The sequence below is a fragment of the Sinohyriopsis cumingii genome, chromosome 2, assembly GCF_028554795.1.
Source record: "Sinohyriopsis cumingii isolate HCF-2022 chromosome 2, ASM2855479v2, whole genome shotgun sequence".
Classification (NCBI taxonomy): Eukaryota; Metazoa; Mollusca; class Bivalvia; order Unionida; family Unionidae; genus Sinohyriopsis; species Sinohyriopsis cumingii.
This window is the reverse complement of record NC_142962.1, coordinates 110,484,079-110,504,981: the sequence shown is the minus strand read 5'-3', so window position 1 is coordinate 110,504,981 and position 20,903 is coordinate 110,484,079. Positions and strand designations below refer to the sequence as shown.

Genomic DNA, 20,903 nt, shown 5'->3' with positions numbered 1-20,903 from the left:
CTATAATTTGCACTTACATAAATTAACATAAAATAGAAGATGTCGTTATGGCTCATCACTTTCTGGCTTAATATAAAATAAATTCGAGCATCCGGAACACGTTGAAATAAAATAGGAAAATATAATAAATGTAAATGTTAATTACTTTGGAAATAGTCATGTAAAGGATTGTAAACACAACGGTTTTTATGTTGTATTTTTTGTCTTGTCTATGTTTGTATTTGACTTTCAAAAGTGAAAAGGGAAATATAATGGACACAATAGGATTAGTCTATAAAATGCAAAATTTAAATCATTTATATTCCTTATACAAATGTTGCATATAGTACATACAATTAATACAGTATTTAAACTGGCTTTGCAAATTTATTTTAATGTAAAATACCATATTTAATTTCATATGGTAAAATCTCATATCTTGTCATTGTCTTGTAAGTCGTTGAAATTACACAGACACTGAATATAGGTTCTGAATTTTTTAGTAAAATAAGGCGTATATAAATGTATTTGAAATGTGCGTTTTCCACCGTTTAGGAAGAAGCAACGTAATGCACATTGCATTTATTAACAATTTGTAAATATCAGTTCAAACTCTTATATTGTAAGACTACTAAAGGCGGCCGACATGAAGCCACGACCAAAAACCATAAAAGTACAATAAAACGGAGTAGAAAGGAAAGCAGAACAAAATGTTCATGCACATGACACTTTTACAATGGCAATATAATTTCTAACGATTGCAAATAATAGTATATGTATAAACCACTTACCACCTGCCTACAAAATACACATCAACAGGCTTTGAATTGATTCATTGACTCATCATCTTACGAATGGTGTATACATGCAATGCTAAATACAGTACAACACCAGTCTGTGAAAAGGTACTTATTCCTACCATTTAGGATGACGCAACGGACTGTACATTGCATGTTTTAACCATTTGAGGTAATTACCAGGTTATTGCCCGTGCGTAACTTATTACACTCAGCTAATGCAAACAGTTTACACTTTGTCCTAGTAACCAAAACTGAATCCCTCAAAATATGTTTCGTGTGACAAGCGGTTGAGCTGTATAGGTCATGCGATAATAGAAGACACGTGCCTCTCCACAGAATTTGTCTTAATGAAAGCATAGTGCAAGGACGAAGCAAAACATTTTATTTATCAAAGCGGGAACTCGGTTGAATGAATTTGACTAATTGACAGATCATGCGTTATGTGCACTGAGATATAGTTCAGATTACGAAATAATACAGTGCAACAAAGTATGATTGCACCGAAATACAATTACGCAGCCAAATACAATACACATAATTACATACATTATTAAGACAGACATACATTAGAAGTACAAACTATCAGGGTGTTTTGATATTTTACATTTCATTCAGTATTTGAGAGCTAGCTTCCATTGTGCTTGCATTCGCAAAGTATGATTGCCACGTCCTAATATAAAATACACTGATGTAATAAAGACAATTTGAGATGCAACCTACATGTATCAGACTAGATACGTTTTCACCAATAAATATAGCAGGAAATTATATTGCATGTACAAGCTGATGTGCCGCCTTTACACATATCAGGCACTTACGTACACATACTAATTACATGATATTCGATTCAGGCGGGATTATTTCATATTAGTCGGTGACAAAATTTCACATGTTCATATTGGCAAGATTCTACGAAATCCCTGTGATGACCATTACACAATTGTTTTTCCTCCTACGTGCTATTGGTCAAACCATTCTAACGTAAGCAAGCATTATTATATATCTCATAATCATTACCAAAGTGTATTCTGTATTTGTTTATTATGTACAGATATATCATCGACAACATCGCTATAACAATCAGTGCAACATGTATAACTGACATAGTCCTTCTGCTCGATGCTTTTCTGTATATCACTTATAATTGGCATGGTCCTTCTGATGGATCCTTATCAGTATATCACTTATACTTGACATGGTCAATTATAAATTTATATAGCTGACATGGTCCTTCTGATGGATCCTTATCAGTATATCATTTATAATTGACATGCTCAATTATAAATTTCTTATAATTGACATGGTCCTTCTGATGGATCCTTATCAGTATATCACTTATAATTGACATGGTCCTTCTAATGATCCTTATCAGTATATCACTTCTAGTTGACATGGTCATTTATATATCTCTTATAATTGACATGGTGCTTCTGATCAGCCCTTATCAGTATATCACTTATAAGTGACATGATCCTTATTATGGATCCTTATCAGTATATCACTTACAATTGACATGGTCCTTCTGATGGATGCGTATCAGTATATTTCTGAAAGTTGACACGGTCCATCTGATCAACCCTTATCAGTATATCATGTATTATTAACATGGTCAAATATATATTTCTTATAATTGACATGGTCCTTCTGATGGATCCTTGTCAAAATAATTCTGATAATTGACATGGTCCTTCTGATCAACCCTCATCAGTATATCACTTATAATTAACATGGTCAATTATATATTTATTATAAATGACATGGTCCTTCTGATGGATCCTTATCAGTATATCACTTATAATTAACATGATCCATCTAATCAACCCTTATCAGTATATCACGTATAATTGAAATGGTACTTCAGATGGATACTTATCAGTATATCAAGAATAATTGACATGGTCCTTCAGATGGATCCGTATCACTACATCACTTACAATTGACATGGTTAATTATACATTTCGTATAATTAACGTGGTCATTCTAATGGATCCTTATCGGTATATCACTTAAAATTGACATGGTTCTTTTGATTGATCCTTATCAAGGTATCACATATAATTGACAATGTCAATTATATATTTCTTACAAATGACATGGTCCTTCTGATTGATCCTTATCAGTATATTCATAATTGACATGGTCCATCTAATGGATCCTTATCAGTATATTTCTGATAATTGACATGGTCCTTCTGATGGATCCTTTTCAGCATATCATTTATGATTGACATATTCCTTCTGATCTATTATTATCATAATATCACTTATAGTTGACAAGGTCCTTCTGATGGAACCTTATCAGTATATAACTTATATTTGGCATGGTCCTTCTGATGGATCCTTATCAATATATTTATGGTAAGTTACATTGTCCTTCTCATCAACCCTCATCAATATATCACTTATAATTAACATGGTCAATTTTATATTTATTATAATTGACATGGTCCTTCTCATGGGTCCCAATCAATTCATCATTTATAATTGACATGGTCCTTTTGATGGATCCTTATAAGTATATAAATTATAATTGATATGACCCTTCTCATCAACCCTTATCAGTCTATCACTTATAATTAACATGGTCCTTCTGATCAACCCTTATCATTATATCACTTATAATTGACATGGTTAATTATATATTTATTTAATTGACGAGGTCATTTTGTTGGATCCTTATCAATATATCACGTATAATTGACATGGTGCTTCTGATGGATTATTATCAGTATATCATTTATAATTGACATGGTCATTTATATATTTCTTATAATTGACACGGTCCTTCTGATGGATCCATATCAGTATATCACTTATATTTGACATGGTTAATAATATATTTATTTTACTTGACATGGTCCATTTGGTGGATCCTTATCAGTATATCACTCATAATTGACACTGTCCTTCTGATGGATCATTATCAGCATATCATTTATAATTGACACGGTCATTTATATATTTCCTATAATGTACATGGTCCTTCTGAGGGATCCTTATGAGTTTATCACTTATAATTAGCATGGTCCTTTTGATGGATCATTATCAGTATACCATTATAATTGACATGGTCCTTCTGATGTATCCTTATCAGTATATCACTTGTAATTGACATGGTCATTATGACGGATCTTTATCACTACATGCCTTATAATTGACAAGGTCCTTCTGCTCTGCCATTATCGGTATATCACTTATAATTGACATGGTCGTTCTGATGGATCCATATCAGTATATCACTTGTAATTGACATGGTCCTTCTGATGGATCCTTATCACTATATCACTTAAAATTGACATGGTCCTTCAGATCAACCCTTACCAGTATATCACTTGTAATTAACATCGTCCTTCTGATGGATCCTTATCAGTATATCACTTATATAAAACTCTTTTTTGTGATTTATTAAATATATTCTTCGTACAGATGAATCTGCTCCAAATGCTTTTGTATAAAACAAATTAGGAACAATTAGTATGCAATGTATAACAAATTAACGTTTTCTTCTGAAATTTTGGCTAAGATCACTAAAAATGTTGAAAGACCTATATAATACCAATGATTACAATTCATGGTTACGAAGGATGAAATTATGATTCCTGGTCTAACATTGTTCACAATCTTATTTTCACATTCGGATTTTGCAATGTTTGGTCTACTCAGGGCATATGTAATGAAAATGCATTTCTTAGATTGTTCAGCCGGATGTTTGAAGACATTTTTAGGCAAGCATTACAGGATGACGTCGAGGAAAAGACTGCGTTACTAAAGGTCATTTGAGGCAGAATTCACTTGTCAAGATATTTAGCCGTGTTGGGAGATAGTGAATTTTGCTATATAATCACTATGCTTAGAGTGGGGAACTTGCCAATCAGAGGTAACAGGGGAAAATATGAAAGTATTTGCTATGAGGAAAGATTGTGTCCAATTTTTAACCTTAACATCGAAGATAAATTCCATTGTATTACTGCTTGTCCGCTAGATGGGAAAATACGAAGAAAATATGGATCGACTTTTGTATACAAAAATCCAACTTTCGAAATATTTAGGTGTATCATGGGCCAGTGACCTGTATCACGAATACACACTTATTATTTTTAATAATATTATGATCAATATCATGTTTTATTTCTTTCCTGCGCCCTCTACCTCCCAACCTGTATCCATTAGAATGAACAGACATTAGCCTGTTCCAAGACTGTAGGCCGTGGTGAATATTGACTTGATCAATGAAAAGCAGCAAACAATATGAGTATAAGGCCACATCCCAGACAATATGGCTATAAGGTCACATCCTAAATAATATGAGTAAAAGGCCACATCCTAAACAATATGAGTAAAAGGACACATCCCAAACAATATGAATATAAGGTCACATCTAAAACGAAATTCGGTTTCGTGTAACAAACTTCATTTTATTTGTTTTCCACTTGAATCATGTCAATTAGCTGAGACTGAATTAATTCATATGTTGTCATTCGATGTTTAATATCACTCAAACACCATCAAATAACATATAGACTCAATTACAAACGGCACACGAGTCCAGAAAAATATATTGATTAAACATAGAATTAAGATAACTATTTGGGTGAGGCTTCTGTTTTCGGAGTAGATTACAAGTCTTTCTGTTACACGCACAAACGTGCGTTTTACTGCGGAAATGTCATGTCAATGAATCCAAATCCTTACCAGAAAACTCATAGTCATTAAAGTATTGTTTGTAGAGATATTAAATTCTTAGGTCCATCGTACATAATTGCCTTGCTATGCAGTTTCTACAGCACATCCCCCACAAATAATCTCTATGTCTATCCCAAGAATGCAACTATAACATACCTTCATTTTTATATATAAGCAGTGATTAGTTTCGCCGGATACATAATGTAATTATTTATATTTACACACTAAATGTATAAACTGTCCTTGTCCCAACATAGTACAACATAGTATAAGTATTTTTAGTTAATGTCATTTATGTTTTAATTATGTTATTTTGGACTTGACATATAACATGTTATATTTATGTTCTTTATCCATTCCTTAATCTAGTAACTGTTGTCATGCTCTTATGTCGATATGGGTGATTTAAGGAGTGCACATGTGCTAATAATGAAAGGTACTGTTCACCACCAAATGTTTTCACAAGAAAATACATTAAATGTTGGGGAATAATTTCTAGTGATTCAGGTTTTTTATGTGGATTAGCTACAAAAATAAATTTGTTATTATTATAAGTTGATTGTTGAAATTGCAGCGCGGAATACATTGATTCTGAACAGACGTTATTTTGCAGGACTATTGCGAAATTTCTCAAACAATTTTTTACTTAATTGAGTTTGTTGATTTAATGAAACTTTCAAGGACATTTGTGAATATAAATCTTCATTATACATTTTGGATGCCTTATTTCCTTATACGTAATTTTGATGATGTTTATGTATAGGAACAATATAACAAAATTAAAGGCAAATTGCGATAGGTTATGGAATGAACAATGATGCTGTAGACATTTAAGACATTTGAACGAATAATCCTGCAGTTTTGGTCATCGATAAAAAAGAAAAGAAAACAACTGATGGCAATTAATGGAAATAATTGCCGAAATACTTTAGTGTTTTTCAACGCATATCATAGCATATTTTAAATATTTGCTGTATTGTATAATGCACCCTTGAATAAATAAATGAAATGGACCCGGTTAAGATCATGTTTATCGACAATACGTCCTTGGAAATCAATCACATTTATTGTATATGGTAATTGTGTCATGTTCTATATGATACTTTGTTGTTTTGTTTTTTTTGTTGTCTTTTTTTTTTTTGCTTTTTTATTTTATCGCAAACATGTTCTTAAAGCTATTGATTAATACTGATTTGTGTCATTAACTGGTACGGGTTATTTAATGTTGGTTTTCTCCTTATTCTTAAAAAAAAGTAATAATAAAGTGTGAGTCGGAACAAACTTGAATGACTAATTTATTTCCCTAGGATACAAGGTGAAAATGTAACAAAGAACTGATAGTGTTGCGCATTATATTAAAACTAATCATAGCATTAGAGACATACTTCGTATTTGTTAAAGTTCTGAATAAACTTTAGCGGAAATGCAAAATAAATGCAAAGCTAGAGGTTTTGGTGTGCCTGTGGCTGTCGTTAGTCATCAATATTTTGTTGCATCATACTAATATAATCCAGGAATATGCCCGTATTTGCAATTTTGCATTAAAGTCAAGGTCTAGATTTCCAAGTTTATTAAACAATTTTCATAAATAAACTTGCAGCCCAAATGAAATACTTAGGTGAAATTATTAAAGTTTAGATGTGATGGGGCAAAGACACAAAACCGAGACATATCGTTACGATAATAAATGAGTGTTGATGTTGTGTTGTCTATTTTGTAATGACATTTTGCTTTGACGGTCAAAAAAGATGATCAAATCCATAATTGTAAACTGAAGGTGGTGGATAAAATGATAATTATCCATCATATTCAAGAAAACTAACGTTTAACCTTATATGACAAATTTGCCAACATCAACTACCATTTTACGTTCTCAACATTTTTATATATTTGAAGCATATTTAGTCTAATTGAGAGTGATTTGTAGCAGTCTTACACATTTGTATATGCCTCAGTGAAATAACACCCTCAACATAACATAAAATATCTGATTTAAATCATTGGAACCTATTTTTCTCTTTCCATTTAAGCCAACTATATTTTTCAATTCCGTCATCTATTGTATCCGAATCATATTGTACATGCGTGCCAGATTATATTTCCAATATATTATATCGTTGGTTAGATTAGTAATGATTAATTCTTGTCTTGACGTATTCCAATCTAATGATTGTTGAAATAAGTGATTTCACCCTCTGGCAAATCCACTATGTCATACAGGTCGTCTATTTTACTCCTGGATTATCAGGTCATAGACATGTAGATCTGTCTCCTTGTCATGTTCCCCATGGGTATCAAGTTTCTCATAGTCTGTTTGAGCAGGGCTCGACTGTACAGGCTGGGACTCCGTCAAAGTTTGTTCATTTTGGGTAAGGACAATATCTTCGTATGGAGACTGTTCAGGTTCTGTTTCATTGTAAACCGGTCCAAATGGGCTGATTGTTAATGTGGATGCTCGTATGTGTATGGCTGTATGCTGTTCACTTGTACGCCCGGTGGCTCGTATTTCTGTATGCTGTAATTGTTGCCGTCTCTTCCTATAATTGAAGCAAAATCATTGCAAAAGATATGTAAATATATATGTATGGGACGTGAAACTAGCATGACCCGTTTTAAATGACACAAGTCATAGAAAATAAACCCTACTGTTTTCTTATAATTGCTGAATGTACCATATCTTTAATTGTTGCTTCGGAATCACATTCCTAAATATTACTGCAGTTTAATGAAAAACTAGTTGCTGCATTTCATATTACATAATCAGAACCAATAAAATAACTAGAAACAAGCATTGTCATTACCACTGTAAGCAAACGGCTTGATGCTCAATTCAGTAAACATTTTCTTCTATCAGAATGCTTCCTTCTTTTAAAGACAAGTAGCATTCATCGCTGCAAATAATCGGGACAAATGCGATAAAAAAGTAGAAATTTCGTAGGAACTAAACTTGGTTTCAATATCATCGCACCCGGATATAGAGTAATACCTTGTATGTAGTCCTTGCAATATGACGTATTATGTAAATATTTGAGAATATTACCACGAAACAAAACGGTTGTCGTACGTTAATATATACCTGATAACAAAAATCAGAGCAACGAAGAATAGTGCAAATAACATCACCGTAGAGACAGCAATAGCAATGTAGACGACCATGTTATCTATAGAAGAAAACATACTATAGTATATTGAAAGGTGACATGATGATACTAATAATAATGATTATAATAATAATATAATTATAAAAATAATAATAATATTAATACTAATAATACTGATACTAATAAGAAGAAGAAGAAGAAGAAGAAGAAGAAGAAGAAGAGGAAGAAGAAGAAGTATAAGAAGCAGAATAAGAAGAAAACAAGCAGACAAAGAAGAGGAAGAGGAATACAATTATGACGAGGAAGAAGAAGAAGGCAAAGAAGAAGAGGAAGAAGAAGACAAATAAGAAGAAGAAGAAGAGTAACATGCATACTCTAAGCAACTGGATATGTGCTATGTTGACAGAGTAATGGATGGAAGGCCTGGAATCCTTCGGTGGAAATACGATGTTCTTCCTATACAATATAGACCTATGAGCGGGCGTGGGAAACATCGAGATTGCATGAAATAGACACAGGAAATTAGTCAAAAACTTGGTAAACACGCAGAGGAAGTCTCCCTTTTGGATTTGGCGGAATATAAAAGAGTAACGGAAGTGCTTATGGTTCCGGGCTAAGTCTCACCAACACAGTGCACATCTAGAGCATGTTTTGATCAGCCGAAAAGCTCTATGAAAGACAGTCCCATCCGATACGTTGCAAAATTGCATTCACACCGACCCACAACCCCGCGCGCGCGCACACACACACACACACACACAGACATACAGACAAACACATCGCACACATATATTAGAGGAATAAAAATAGCATTAATCAAAGTAATTGCAAACATTTCTCATTGACACTATATGCATTACCATTATCAGCATCACCCCAGATTATCCGATTCAAATTTGGAACAATTTACTTTTGGTGTTTCATTATCAGCTAGATATGCAACTGTAACTTCCGTAAACACCAGTCGTAATTTAGATTTTATTTACCACGATAATGGTTATTTAAATGGCTTTCCACTGTGTCATATTGTGTTGTATTATACTAATTACATTTGTTTATGTATTTGCTTATATTTGGAATATTAAAATTTATCCTCAACTGACACTAAATCTTATTATTTTGGAATAAAGTATGTGAAGCTAAATTAGAATAATAAACGATTTTGTTGTATCAATGTTATGTCAATTTCCATATTTTAACTTTAATTGTTAATGCTAACAGTATGTTTGAATCATACTTACAAAAATAAAATCATTTTCTTTAATTTGTGTTCATTTTGAAATAAAATTAAATTAAAGTCAGATTCATTTATGACAAAAGTATATCCATTTGAAATACTCATTACGATAATTAGTGAAATAACGGGCGCCAATTAAGCCTCTTTTTTAGAAAGGTATTACTAGTTTTCAACATGTACGTAAAGCTCATTTCGTAGGTCCTATGCAATATTATACTCTTACCAGTAAATGATTTACAATAAATGAATCGTTTAAAGCGATACAGACATATTCATACCTGCCAGGTCTGAATCGGTTCTAGTCCTTTGATTAGTCTTCTCGTTGGGCATTGTACTCAAAGATGATGTGCTTTCCAGAATCTCTTTATATATCGAAATAACAATGCAAAGTGTGAAAGATTAATGTATCATAATGTATGTCTAACTTTATATTTTTCATTCTTTACACTTGCAACATGCATGCTTTTGTTGTTTAATTACATTTAAGAATTAAAAAGACACAATATTTGCACATGTTACTTCTTTGGCGAATCGTAACTTAGAGCACAATCATTCTGCATTTATATTTCACTTAAACACATGGAGGATTCTGTCTCGCAAGAAACATTTTATATTTCAAATCCTCAGATTGCATTACTATAGGTCAGTATGGTATAATAATGTGGTCAAATAGTTGTACCTGCGGATCTAAAATTTGATTTTTGATGAAATACTTTCGTAACGCAAAAATTGGGTAGGGCAAAAATATGGACACAGTTGATGGACATTAACTTGCGGGTGAAGTCATTAACAGAGGGCGAGAAATTTAGGGATAAAATACATTTTCCACAACGGGCACACCTGGCCTGAAACCCTCCCTTGTCTGGTTTGTCACCTTGACCGACATAAAGGCACTTTATCGAAAGGAGATCCTGAACCAAGATATGAAAGTTTTAATTTCCGAAACAAATGAAAAGGGTTTATTTCGCTTAACGACATCGTCGAATTAACAGACCATACCATACCCATATTGATTAATCAACGTGCACAGCTCCCAGAGGCATATCATCAAGGCTCTCATATACGATTGTAACACATGTATTATATCAATATGCGGGTGCATTCTTTGCTACTAATACAAACGTTTTACATGCACTGTTTTATCAATGTACATCCACTATTTTAAAGTACAGCGTTGATTCTAAACTACATATCAATATATTCCTTTAACATCGTATATAATCTGACATCATGTGAAACGAGGATACAGACTACCCAACTACATGTGAAATCAACTATACAATATAAGTACTGTCTAGGGTTAATACAATTACGTAAATGATCCATATCATGCAATTGAATAATTAAATTGATATTATGTACATATATATATATATATATATATATATATATATATATATATATATATATATATATATATATAATAAGAATAAAAATAATAATAATCAAATAAAACATGTATGCAGACTATTAACAGGAACACATTTAGTGTGAATGTCTAAACAATACGGAAGAACTCGCAGTAGACACCACTTGATATCATATAATATTGACATAACACCGAATTAGGCATATTCACGTGACCTCGCGCAACTTATACAAATCTACATAAATATTCTTTTGACATCGATATCCAAAAAATCACTGAAAAACTACGTCACGTGCGCCATTTAAACCTCTTTTTTAGAATAGTATTACTAGTTTTTAACATGTACGTAAAGCTCATTTCATCGGTCCTATGCAATAATATACACGTAACAGTAAATGTATAGCAATAAATGAATCCTTTAAAGTGATAAAGACATACTTATACCTGTCTGGTCTGAATCGGTTCTATTACTTTGAGTAGTCCTCTCGTTGGGTTTTGTAGTCAATGATGATGTGCTTTCAAGAATCTCTTGATCTATCGAAATAACAATAGAATGTTTTAATGTTTAATGTATCATAACATATGTCTAACTGTATATATTTCATGCTTTACACTTGCAATATGTGTGCTTGGTTCGTTTAGTTACATTTACGAATTAAAAACACACAATATTTGCACATATTACTTCTTTGGCGAATCGAAACTTAGAGCACAATCATTTTACAGTTATATTTCACTTAAACACATGGAAGATTCTGTCTCACTAGAAACATTTTATATTTCGTTGCATCAGATTTCGTTCCTATAGGTAAGTATTGTATAATAATATGGTTAAAAAGTTTCTAACTTAGTCATGATGTTTCTTTTTTATTGTTCCTTATGGTTAACATTTACAAGTCTATTTCCTGCATTACGATTCAAATCAGTTTTATTTACTCAAGAAATAAATCGTTGCTTAGCATTGATTAATGGCAATACTTCATTCATAATGTTGGCATCTACTTGGATGCAAATTTGCGTTTTACTTCTAGCTTCTTGCTATTTTATAAATTCGCTAAGTGTCGGAGATATATATGGTTTAACTGCAACGCCGATAGAGCTAATACAGGCAAATAAAGAAAGCCTGTCAATAAAATGTGAATCTAAAATAGTTTCGAAATCATTGACAAGCTAAGGGCTTCTATTAATAGTGTCGACAGCCAAACGAAGAGAGGCACATTATGAAAAGCGACTTTATTCACATCTATATCTTTCCCACACTCTGCCTTGCAAAAGTAGTTGTACAACAGCTTCTTACAAGATCGGTTTTGACCTTTAGGCATAAATTTATTTAACCCTATGATTACCGCTTACTACTACTAAACTAAATAATAATGATAATACAAATAACACATAATAACAAAAAGAAATATTGGAAGAAGAAGAAGAAGAAGAAGAAGAAGAAAACAAAGAAGAAGAAGAAGAATGACAACAACAACAATAAAGCTATCGATGTCGAGGTGTATCCGTCCCCGACATTTAAAGGGGCTGGTATCGCAGCATCCGGAATTCTAACGGTGAATTCCAGGTCGACTAGACCGTTCACCTGATTGGTTTCAGTGATGGAACACCTTGGTACGGCAGCCATTGGGTAGGACAAAAATATGGACAAAGATTCATAGTCAATCATGTTCATGGACATTAATTTGCGGGTAAAGTCATTATTAGCTGGCGAGAGATTGAGCGATGGAAGACATCTACCACAACGGGCACGCCTGGCCAGCAACCATCGACATTGCGGCGGAATGCAAAATATATGCTTTCTGGTTTGTCACCTTGACCGACAAAAAGGCACTTTATATAACTTAGATCCTGAACCAAGATGTGAAAGTCATACTTTCCGAGACAAATAAAAGAAAACGGGTTATTGTGCTAAGTGACATCTTCGAGTCAAACATCACAAGCAGACTAATCCATGCCCATATATATTTATATTTATGGCATCAACTTGCACAGCTCCCATAGGTTTGCCATCAAGGCCCCCATGATAAGTATGAACTGTAGAGGACTATTTTCGATGGTCCACTAGTGCGTATCTGGCAGTTCCATAGATTGGCCGTCTCAGCTTGACCAACTTGTTGTCGCCCACTGACTATGGATAACAAGGCTAAGTGATGGCCTACTGGGCATGACATTAACAAAGTTATCCACAACGTGCCGCATACAAGCAAGATGATAAAAAATCGTCACATTATAACTGGTGCAGACCTGCTCAAAGTCAATGGACTGCTCCCTATCAAGAAACTACAAAATAGCTGCTGTGCCGTCTGCAACATATAAATGCTTTGAAGGCTCAAAATAGCTAAGTCTAAGCCACTTTGACAAAGCACAGAGAAAGTGGAAGGAAAGTGTGTGGATGGGCTGTTGGGAATGCGGGCGCAAAATATGTGTTACAACACTGTCAGGTAGCGCAAACAATGTATAATATCAATTTTGATCACAGCGACGTGAATATTGACTCAGGACCCTGTCCGGTGGTGTCACACCCAGCCCACGAACGCTTAAGTTCTGCACCACTTGTGTTAAGCATATATTATTGTCCAGGCAAGCCGACCGTATCAATTGCATAATCAAGCCTGTACTTTTAAATTGTCCTGACGATGTTGGTGGCATGAGGTTGTTCTCTTTTCATTTCTCACATCATGCATATTATCAAGGTATCTGAGGGCACAACTTTCTCTTCCAGGCCAATTTGCCGCGTAAAAGGGAATACAAGCTCAGACCGCATCGGATTTTTACGAATGAAACCAACGGGCGTTTTATCTATGATTTATTGTGACGAGGACATAATGCATTCATACAATATTATTCCTTACAAAAGAGTTGGAAGTATGTATTATATCGGCTATTGACTCATTGTTGTTCCAATGAGACCGATAATTTTGCCTTTGTCGCCCTCCTTGCATTAGTTACGGACTAAGCAGCACGCGAGACAAGCGGCTACAGCTGGGTCCAAAAAACAAACACAGCACAATGTAGTATGTGCTCCTTTTTAGCTATAGATGCCTGTACTGAAGCAATTTGTGTCGACGTTTTTCTCCGACTATCATTGTTGCGTTTGAGGAGCATGATGTTTACAAGAAGAAATTGTGCGTAGTTGTTCAGCATTATTTACTTGTACTAGCTCCTGAAACTAGTGCACAAATGCATTCTAAATCACATTCATATTGTTTTCCTCTGGAGGTTACTTAGGCCAATCCTTGTTGATTCGTTTCCTTTCAATATTAAGATATGGTATCATGATAACTTCAGCTAACGTTAGTACAGGGATGTAGATGTATAACATGTGACTGGTGATGCTTGTAAATGAGGAACTTTCTAACGGATTGTACATTAAATCCGTGTGTGTGAACGTACATGTGCTTGTATAATTGTACAAATCTTTCAGAAAGCAATTAAGATTTATTTTGTTCACTGCACGGTGGATTGTTATTGCAAATTTATACAAGTAATAATATGTCAGTGAACTGATCTCTGGTCGTAATAATTTAAAGTCATACGCGACATTGGCACTGATTTTTATAGTTTGTATTTTAAAACGTCAGATCGATAAGTTCAATTGTATTGGCATTCCTTATAAAAGGATCATCAGTAATGGAAAATATTTTACTAGCATTATCTGTAATCATTTTTCGCTTGCGATCTTCATTAGAAATCTCATAAACAAGAGTAATACAAGTTAGACCTTAGTGAAAAAATAGATGTTCTTCTTTATATTAAGTATCCAGAAGCCAGCAGAGTATGGATACAACTGTGATTCGATCCATTCATTGAGCTTCCAATGTTCTTTACATAAAGTCGGCCAAGGAAACGGAGAAAATGGTATTATTTTATCAGAGACATTCCATATGATAAATGAAATACCAAAGAAGCAGTAACCATATTTTGGTTTGCCAACATAAGACGATCGTTCGCAAGATTTCTTTTTCCACGGATTAAATATAACTTTTATTCCTTAATCTATTAAACAGCAGCTGGCTCATGTGGAATAGTGTGGCCGCATTATCTTTAACAATCACATAATACCCAAGCAAAGACTATATGCATATCAGTTGTTCACCTTTCTGTGCATGCCTAGACAGCTCAGTGGATGATCGTATGTTTGTAATTAATAATTTTGACTAGTAATTGTAATGATATTGCTATAGTTAAGTTTTGTTGCTTTCCGAACTGCTACAGATGGAACAATTTAAATAAGATTTCAAACGAGTAGTTATCATGCCCACTGCTTTGACAATTTTATCTTCTGCTCAACATAATGTATTTGAACAGTTTCCGTAACGTTTATCTAGCATATGTGTATGTAATGTCCTGATGTTGCACGAACTTAAGGTTTTTTCATTTCTTGTTGATGTATAATGCTGACAAAAGCATATATGTTTATATTATATGGCGTATCAGATTCAAGAGCACCATTTGTGTAGATTGTATCGAGTCATGTGATATCAGCATCCGTTCTTAAGCTCCTTTAGTCTCAAATCTTGTGATATAAGCATCCCTTCACAGGCTCCGTTAGAGGCGCTATGCAGAAGAGTCAGAATGAAAATTTATAGTCATTTATCGTGAAGCATAGGATGGTTGGTATATAGATTTGTTGAAAGTAATGGTACAATCATAGCAGATTCGTAATATTTGAATAGAAGGGAAGGACAACACTTTACATTATTGCGTTTCTATACGCGTAACGTTGAACCAAACATTTTTACGGTCAAATAATTAGATAGAAGAGCCATAAGGTGAATTTCATATACTTTATAGTCTATCCCAGGATTTTGCAAAAGGCTCGTGAAATGAAAATAAAGTCATGTCAAATTTATAACTTGGATTGAATGAAACGAATACCGTTTACTTCATTGAATTGCTTGCGTGATTTTTAGCTATATATATATATATATATATATATATATATATATATATATATATATATATATATATATATATATATATGTATATATATATATATGTATATATATATATATATATATATATATATATATATATATATATATATATATATATATATATATATATATATATATATATATATATATATATATATATATATATATATATATATGTCACATTGCATTAAGTAGACTGGATTAGACTTACCTTCCCAAAGAGAATCATATATTGCAATATCTGACACTGAAACGACCATCTAGAAAACAAATTTTCTTTATGGACAGGTTCTGCAGTGCAACAAAAGCCTTACTATAGTCTAGATGGACATTTATTATTAGGTGTCTGGTTACACGAGACTGCGTCATTTCTTTGTTTTCCAATTCGGAACAGATATCAAATCTATTGCTATAATTTCGTACAGCCTTGTATCAAGTATTTGCTTTTTCGACTCAAACGTTATGGTTTCGGTGTTTGCTTTGCCACTGAAAATATCTTCAACAAACTCTCAACGCCTCCATCATCACTAATCCAGCCCAATGAACTCGCCTTGCTCGTATCAGAATTGTTGTATCAGTATTGTTATATATATATATATATATATATATATATATATATATATATATATATATATATATATATATATATATATATATATATGTATATATATATATATATATATATATATATATATATATATATATATATATATATATAGTATATATATATATATATATATATATATATATATATATATATATATATATATATATATATATATATATATATATATATATACGCTTTATATTTTCATATCGTATATACGATTCTGCATCATGACGGTTCCGGTGATCTAGTGGTTAAAGCGTCCGCCTCGGAAGCGGGAGGTCGTGGGTTCGATCCCTGGCCTAGTCATACCAAAGACCTACAAAAATGGTACTAACAGCTGCCTCGCTTGGCGCTCAACATTAAGAGGTTAGTGTTAGGACTGGTCGGCCCAGGGTCAGGATAATGTGACTGGGTGGGACATGATGCCACATGTCTGCGGCATGATGCCCCATTGCATAGACATCACAAAAAACTGCCACACTGCAGACATCGTAGCGATATGACTGAAAAATTGTTAAAGCTACGATAAAAATCGAAATCACACACACACACAGAGACACACAGACACTCATACACGATTCTGCATCAATATATGTGTATTCGTATGTCATTAACAGCTAATTACTCGGAAAACAATTGATATTTGAGTCAAGTGTACAAACATACTTACTCCATTTAAATGATCTTAGGTGCTTTGTACAAGGAAAGTCGCGTGACGTAAGTGCAACAGCAAAGGTTTTATTGATTATTTGGTCATCGACATCACGCTTATAACTCTTTATGGGAAAATATAACTTGCAGTTTGTTTCGAGTAATTGTGAATATTTTGAGAGGCGGTAACTTTAAACTACTACGCAGTGTTGACTTTAAATGTGATTCGTTAGTTGGGGATCCTGATAATATTGGATATTAATTATTTGAAAATGCTTAAATGAAGATCTCGTTCACATTTCATTAGAAGTTATCAACATATAATATATCAAACAACATATCAAGAAGGTGATTAATCATTTAATTGAGTTATTATGAAACAAATTGATGATATCATCCCCATATTGATAAAATAATTGTTTCAAATCAGAATAATTTGTTTGACCTGTGTTATATACACACCTTCATACATACATGCATACATACATACATACATACATACATACATACATATATGCATACATACATACACACACACGTACGTACATACATATACATACATACATACATACATACATACATACATACATACATACATACATGCATACCTACATACCTGCATACATACATACATACATGCATACATGCATACATACATACATACATACATACATACATACATACATACATAAGACATAAGACATACTGACGACAATACAATCTACATGTGGCTCAATGGAATGATGTATCTCAAGAAATAAGTTTGACATAAACCAAAAATGTAAAATAAAGAATTTTGAGCATGTTCAAATTTATGTTTTTATACACAAATGCATACTTTGTTTGATCTTAAAGTTACGGTTGTACTTATTTTCATTGTCATTATCTGGGCCGGTGCTACGTGATATTCGTGATTGGACATGAAACCGGAAAAGACCCAACAGTTCAGATTTAGTCTTAATTTTGTATAATATTTGAAATAAAAGAGAGTTACCTTGGCATACAATGGCATTTTTCTTTAAGCAGTCTTCTCCCTCAATCAACACTACGTCTCCCTTTTTACGGGCAACTGCACAATACGTGTCGTTTTTATTGAGCTGTAGACCTAATGATTTATTTGAAAATTTAAACATTTATATATCGATTCGAACACAGTGTAAACAAATATTAAATCATATATCAAAATTACCGTTAAAACTAGGTATATGGACCAATTTAAAATGTATAAATCACACAATTATCTCCTCCAGAAAATCTGCTTTCTTATTCACATGTCTTTGCCTCTATGAACAAGGTTTCTAGCTAACATGTCACCAGAGGTAATAAAGAAATTTCTTATTTTTAGAATTATATAATTATATTTCGTTTCAGATTTATATACTTTCCCTGAGTTATACGTTTTCTTCGTCATTTAAGACATTTTTCACTTCCCTTTTAGCGTGTTGTTACTTATGAAATGGTACAGTCTCTAATGTATAACAAATCTTGCAGATATTTTTGAATCTACACTTACAGGCATTACATTGAGTTTCAACGCACAAAAATCCTTCAATTAGAATAAATTGTCATTGAATGAATTGTCCCCATACATGTATTTGTGTTGCGTAAGAGAAATCTAACAAGATGTGAAACATATAAGGATCTCAGGGGAATCAATTTTGAAAGACTATGACGTCATATCATACTTACCCATAAAAAATTATATACTTGTACATTGATATATTTGATAAAACAAAATGTATCTTATTTTCTAAAGAATTGTTTCTTACCGTTTGCTCTATGGAATGTTGGTATACGACGAATTCCTAACCAGTATGTCAAATTGTCTTTCATCCTCCACGATTCTATTTGTGATGACAGTTGTCCTCCTATATCAGCACAAAATGTCCTTGTTTGGTTCCATCCGAAAGGAATTAGTAGATCCATCCTACATAGTTCTTTCCCAAAAGGTGTCCACTTACGAGCAGTGCATTCTGTGTAATTGCCTAGAAGTGTAATTGCCTAGGAGTGTAATTGCCTAGAAATGTGAATAAACTAAGACATGGGAATACATAATGAATGTGATGAACCAAACTGTGAGTAATTCAACAGATACTGTATGTAATATTAATCATTTGTATTTACTGGGCGCCCGTTTTAATGGATACCTGTGTCGGTTCATATCACGACCTTAAATGTCCAACTAACAATTATCCCATTGTCAGTATGATAAGAGCACCATTTAACATAAAGGCCCATTCGAACATGTAAGTAACGACTGAAATTTCGTTCTAGAGAAATAACAAAAAGTTGTATCCTCGAAACATATTAAATAATATGAAGAATTAAACACCATAATTAGCCTGTATATTCTAAACATTTATATCAAAACGAGAGATGTCCACCAATTTACCAGTTAATCAAACATTTATCAAATAAAAGAAAAACAACGGTAGAGCTCATTAAAAAAAAGCTAGATAGATACAATATACAAACAATTATATAGACTGGTCCTAATTTCTCCGATATGAATGATTCGAGGTAAAGACTGTCTTTGTATCACACACATAAATACACACACATACACACACATAAACACACACACATAAACACACACACACAAACACACACACATATACACACACTGTTGCAAGTCTAGCCTCTCAGAAAATGTAACAAGAAAAGTGAAGACAACAACCTTTATAAAATTTAACAAATATGTTATTTTCATATAATAAACAAGGTAAAAATGGTAAAAATTCAACAAAACGTTACACCTGTACGAATCAATGCCAAATAAATCAAATAATTAAAGCATAGAGATCCTATGATTAAAAAGTTCTACATTATTCTGAGTTTGAGTCCCGATGAAATCTAAAATGGAAAGTGATGACGTATGATGTGGCCCGCGTCGTTCTGATGGGTCAACAATTCTTTGTAAAATCACATAAAATATTATTCCAGTTTTGACTTCCGAATAAATTTCAATACATTTTTTTATCTAAGTATTTGATTTAGTGAACCGTTATTTCTATGGAAAAAATAATCTTTTGGGATCCAATTAATTTAATGAAAAGTAAAATAATTAACCCCAAGACTGGTCATAACATACAACACTTGGACATCTCCAGTGTTATAGCAAGAACAACAGTTATTTCTCAAAACATCAATTATAATTCTAGCTACAGCACACAAGAGATGCCCCGATGTAGGTCGATACTCTGGAGAAACCTAATTGATACATGTTATTTGACATGTTGGCCAGAAATGACCATGTCACCTCTTTATGAATCTTACTCTGATAAATAATATTAAAAAAAATAAGAAGGTCGTTTATTAGAAACTATCACTAGGTCTGAATCAAGATCAGGGACTATGTCAGCAATATATACAATGTCCCTATATAGTTGTTTACGTAAAAAAATAAAAGAAAACAATCTCTGAACTCTATTCTAGACAACTTTAGAATACTATGTAATGGAAAACAAAATTGCGAAACTAACAAACACACTTTAAAGTCAATCAAATATAAATTAAATCAAACATACATAACAC

General features: G+C 32.8%; 1 protein-coding gene across 5 annotated transcripts in view; it reads right to left on the bottom strand.

Moving 5' to 3' along the window:
- Nucleotides 1–546: 546 nt before the first annotated feature.
- The window catches only part of LOC149805605 (uncharacterized), a 36,651-nt gene continuing 16,294 nt past the window's right edge, over nt 547–20,903 (bottom strand). For 3 of the 5 annotated variants that reach the window (XM_089950234.1, XM_089950236.1, XM_089950237.1), the window contains 6 exons: nt 19,139–19,354; nt 18,364–18,474; nt 11,613–11,702; nt 10,078–10,161; nt 8,538–8,622; nt 547–7,998 (listed from right to left, as the gene is read on the bottom strand). In XM_089950234.1, coding sequence (XP_089806360.1) covers nt 7,692–7,998; nt 8,538–8,622; nt 10,078–10,161; nt 11,613–11,702; nt 18,364–18,474; nt 19,139–19,354 — 893 coding nt within the window. In that variant the 3' untranslated portion in view covers nt 547–7,691. The remainder of the gene's footprint in view (nt 7,999–8,537; nt 8,623–10,077; nt 10,162–11,612; nt 11,703–18,363; nt 18,475–19,138; nt 19,355–20,903) is intronic. The other 2 variants (XM_089950235.1, XM_089950238.1) reach the window with 2 other exon arrangements.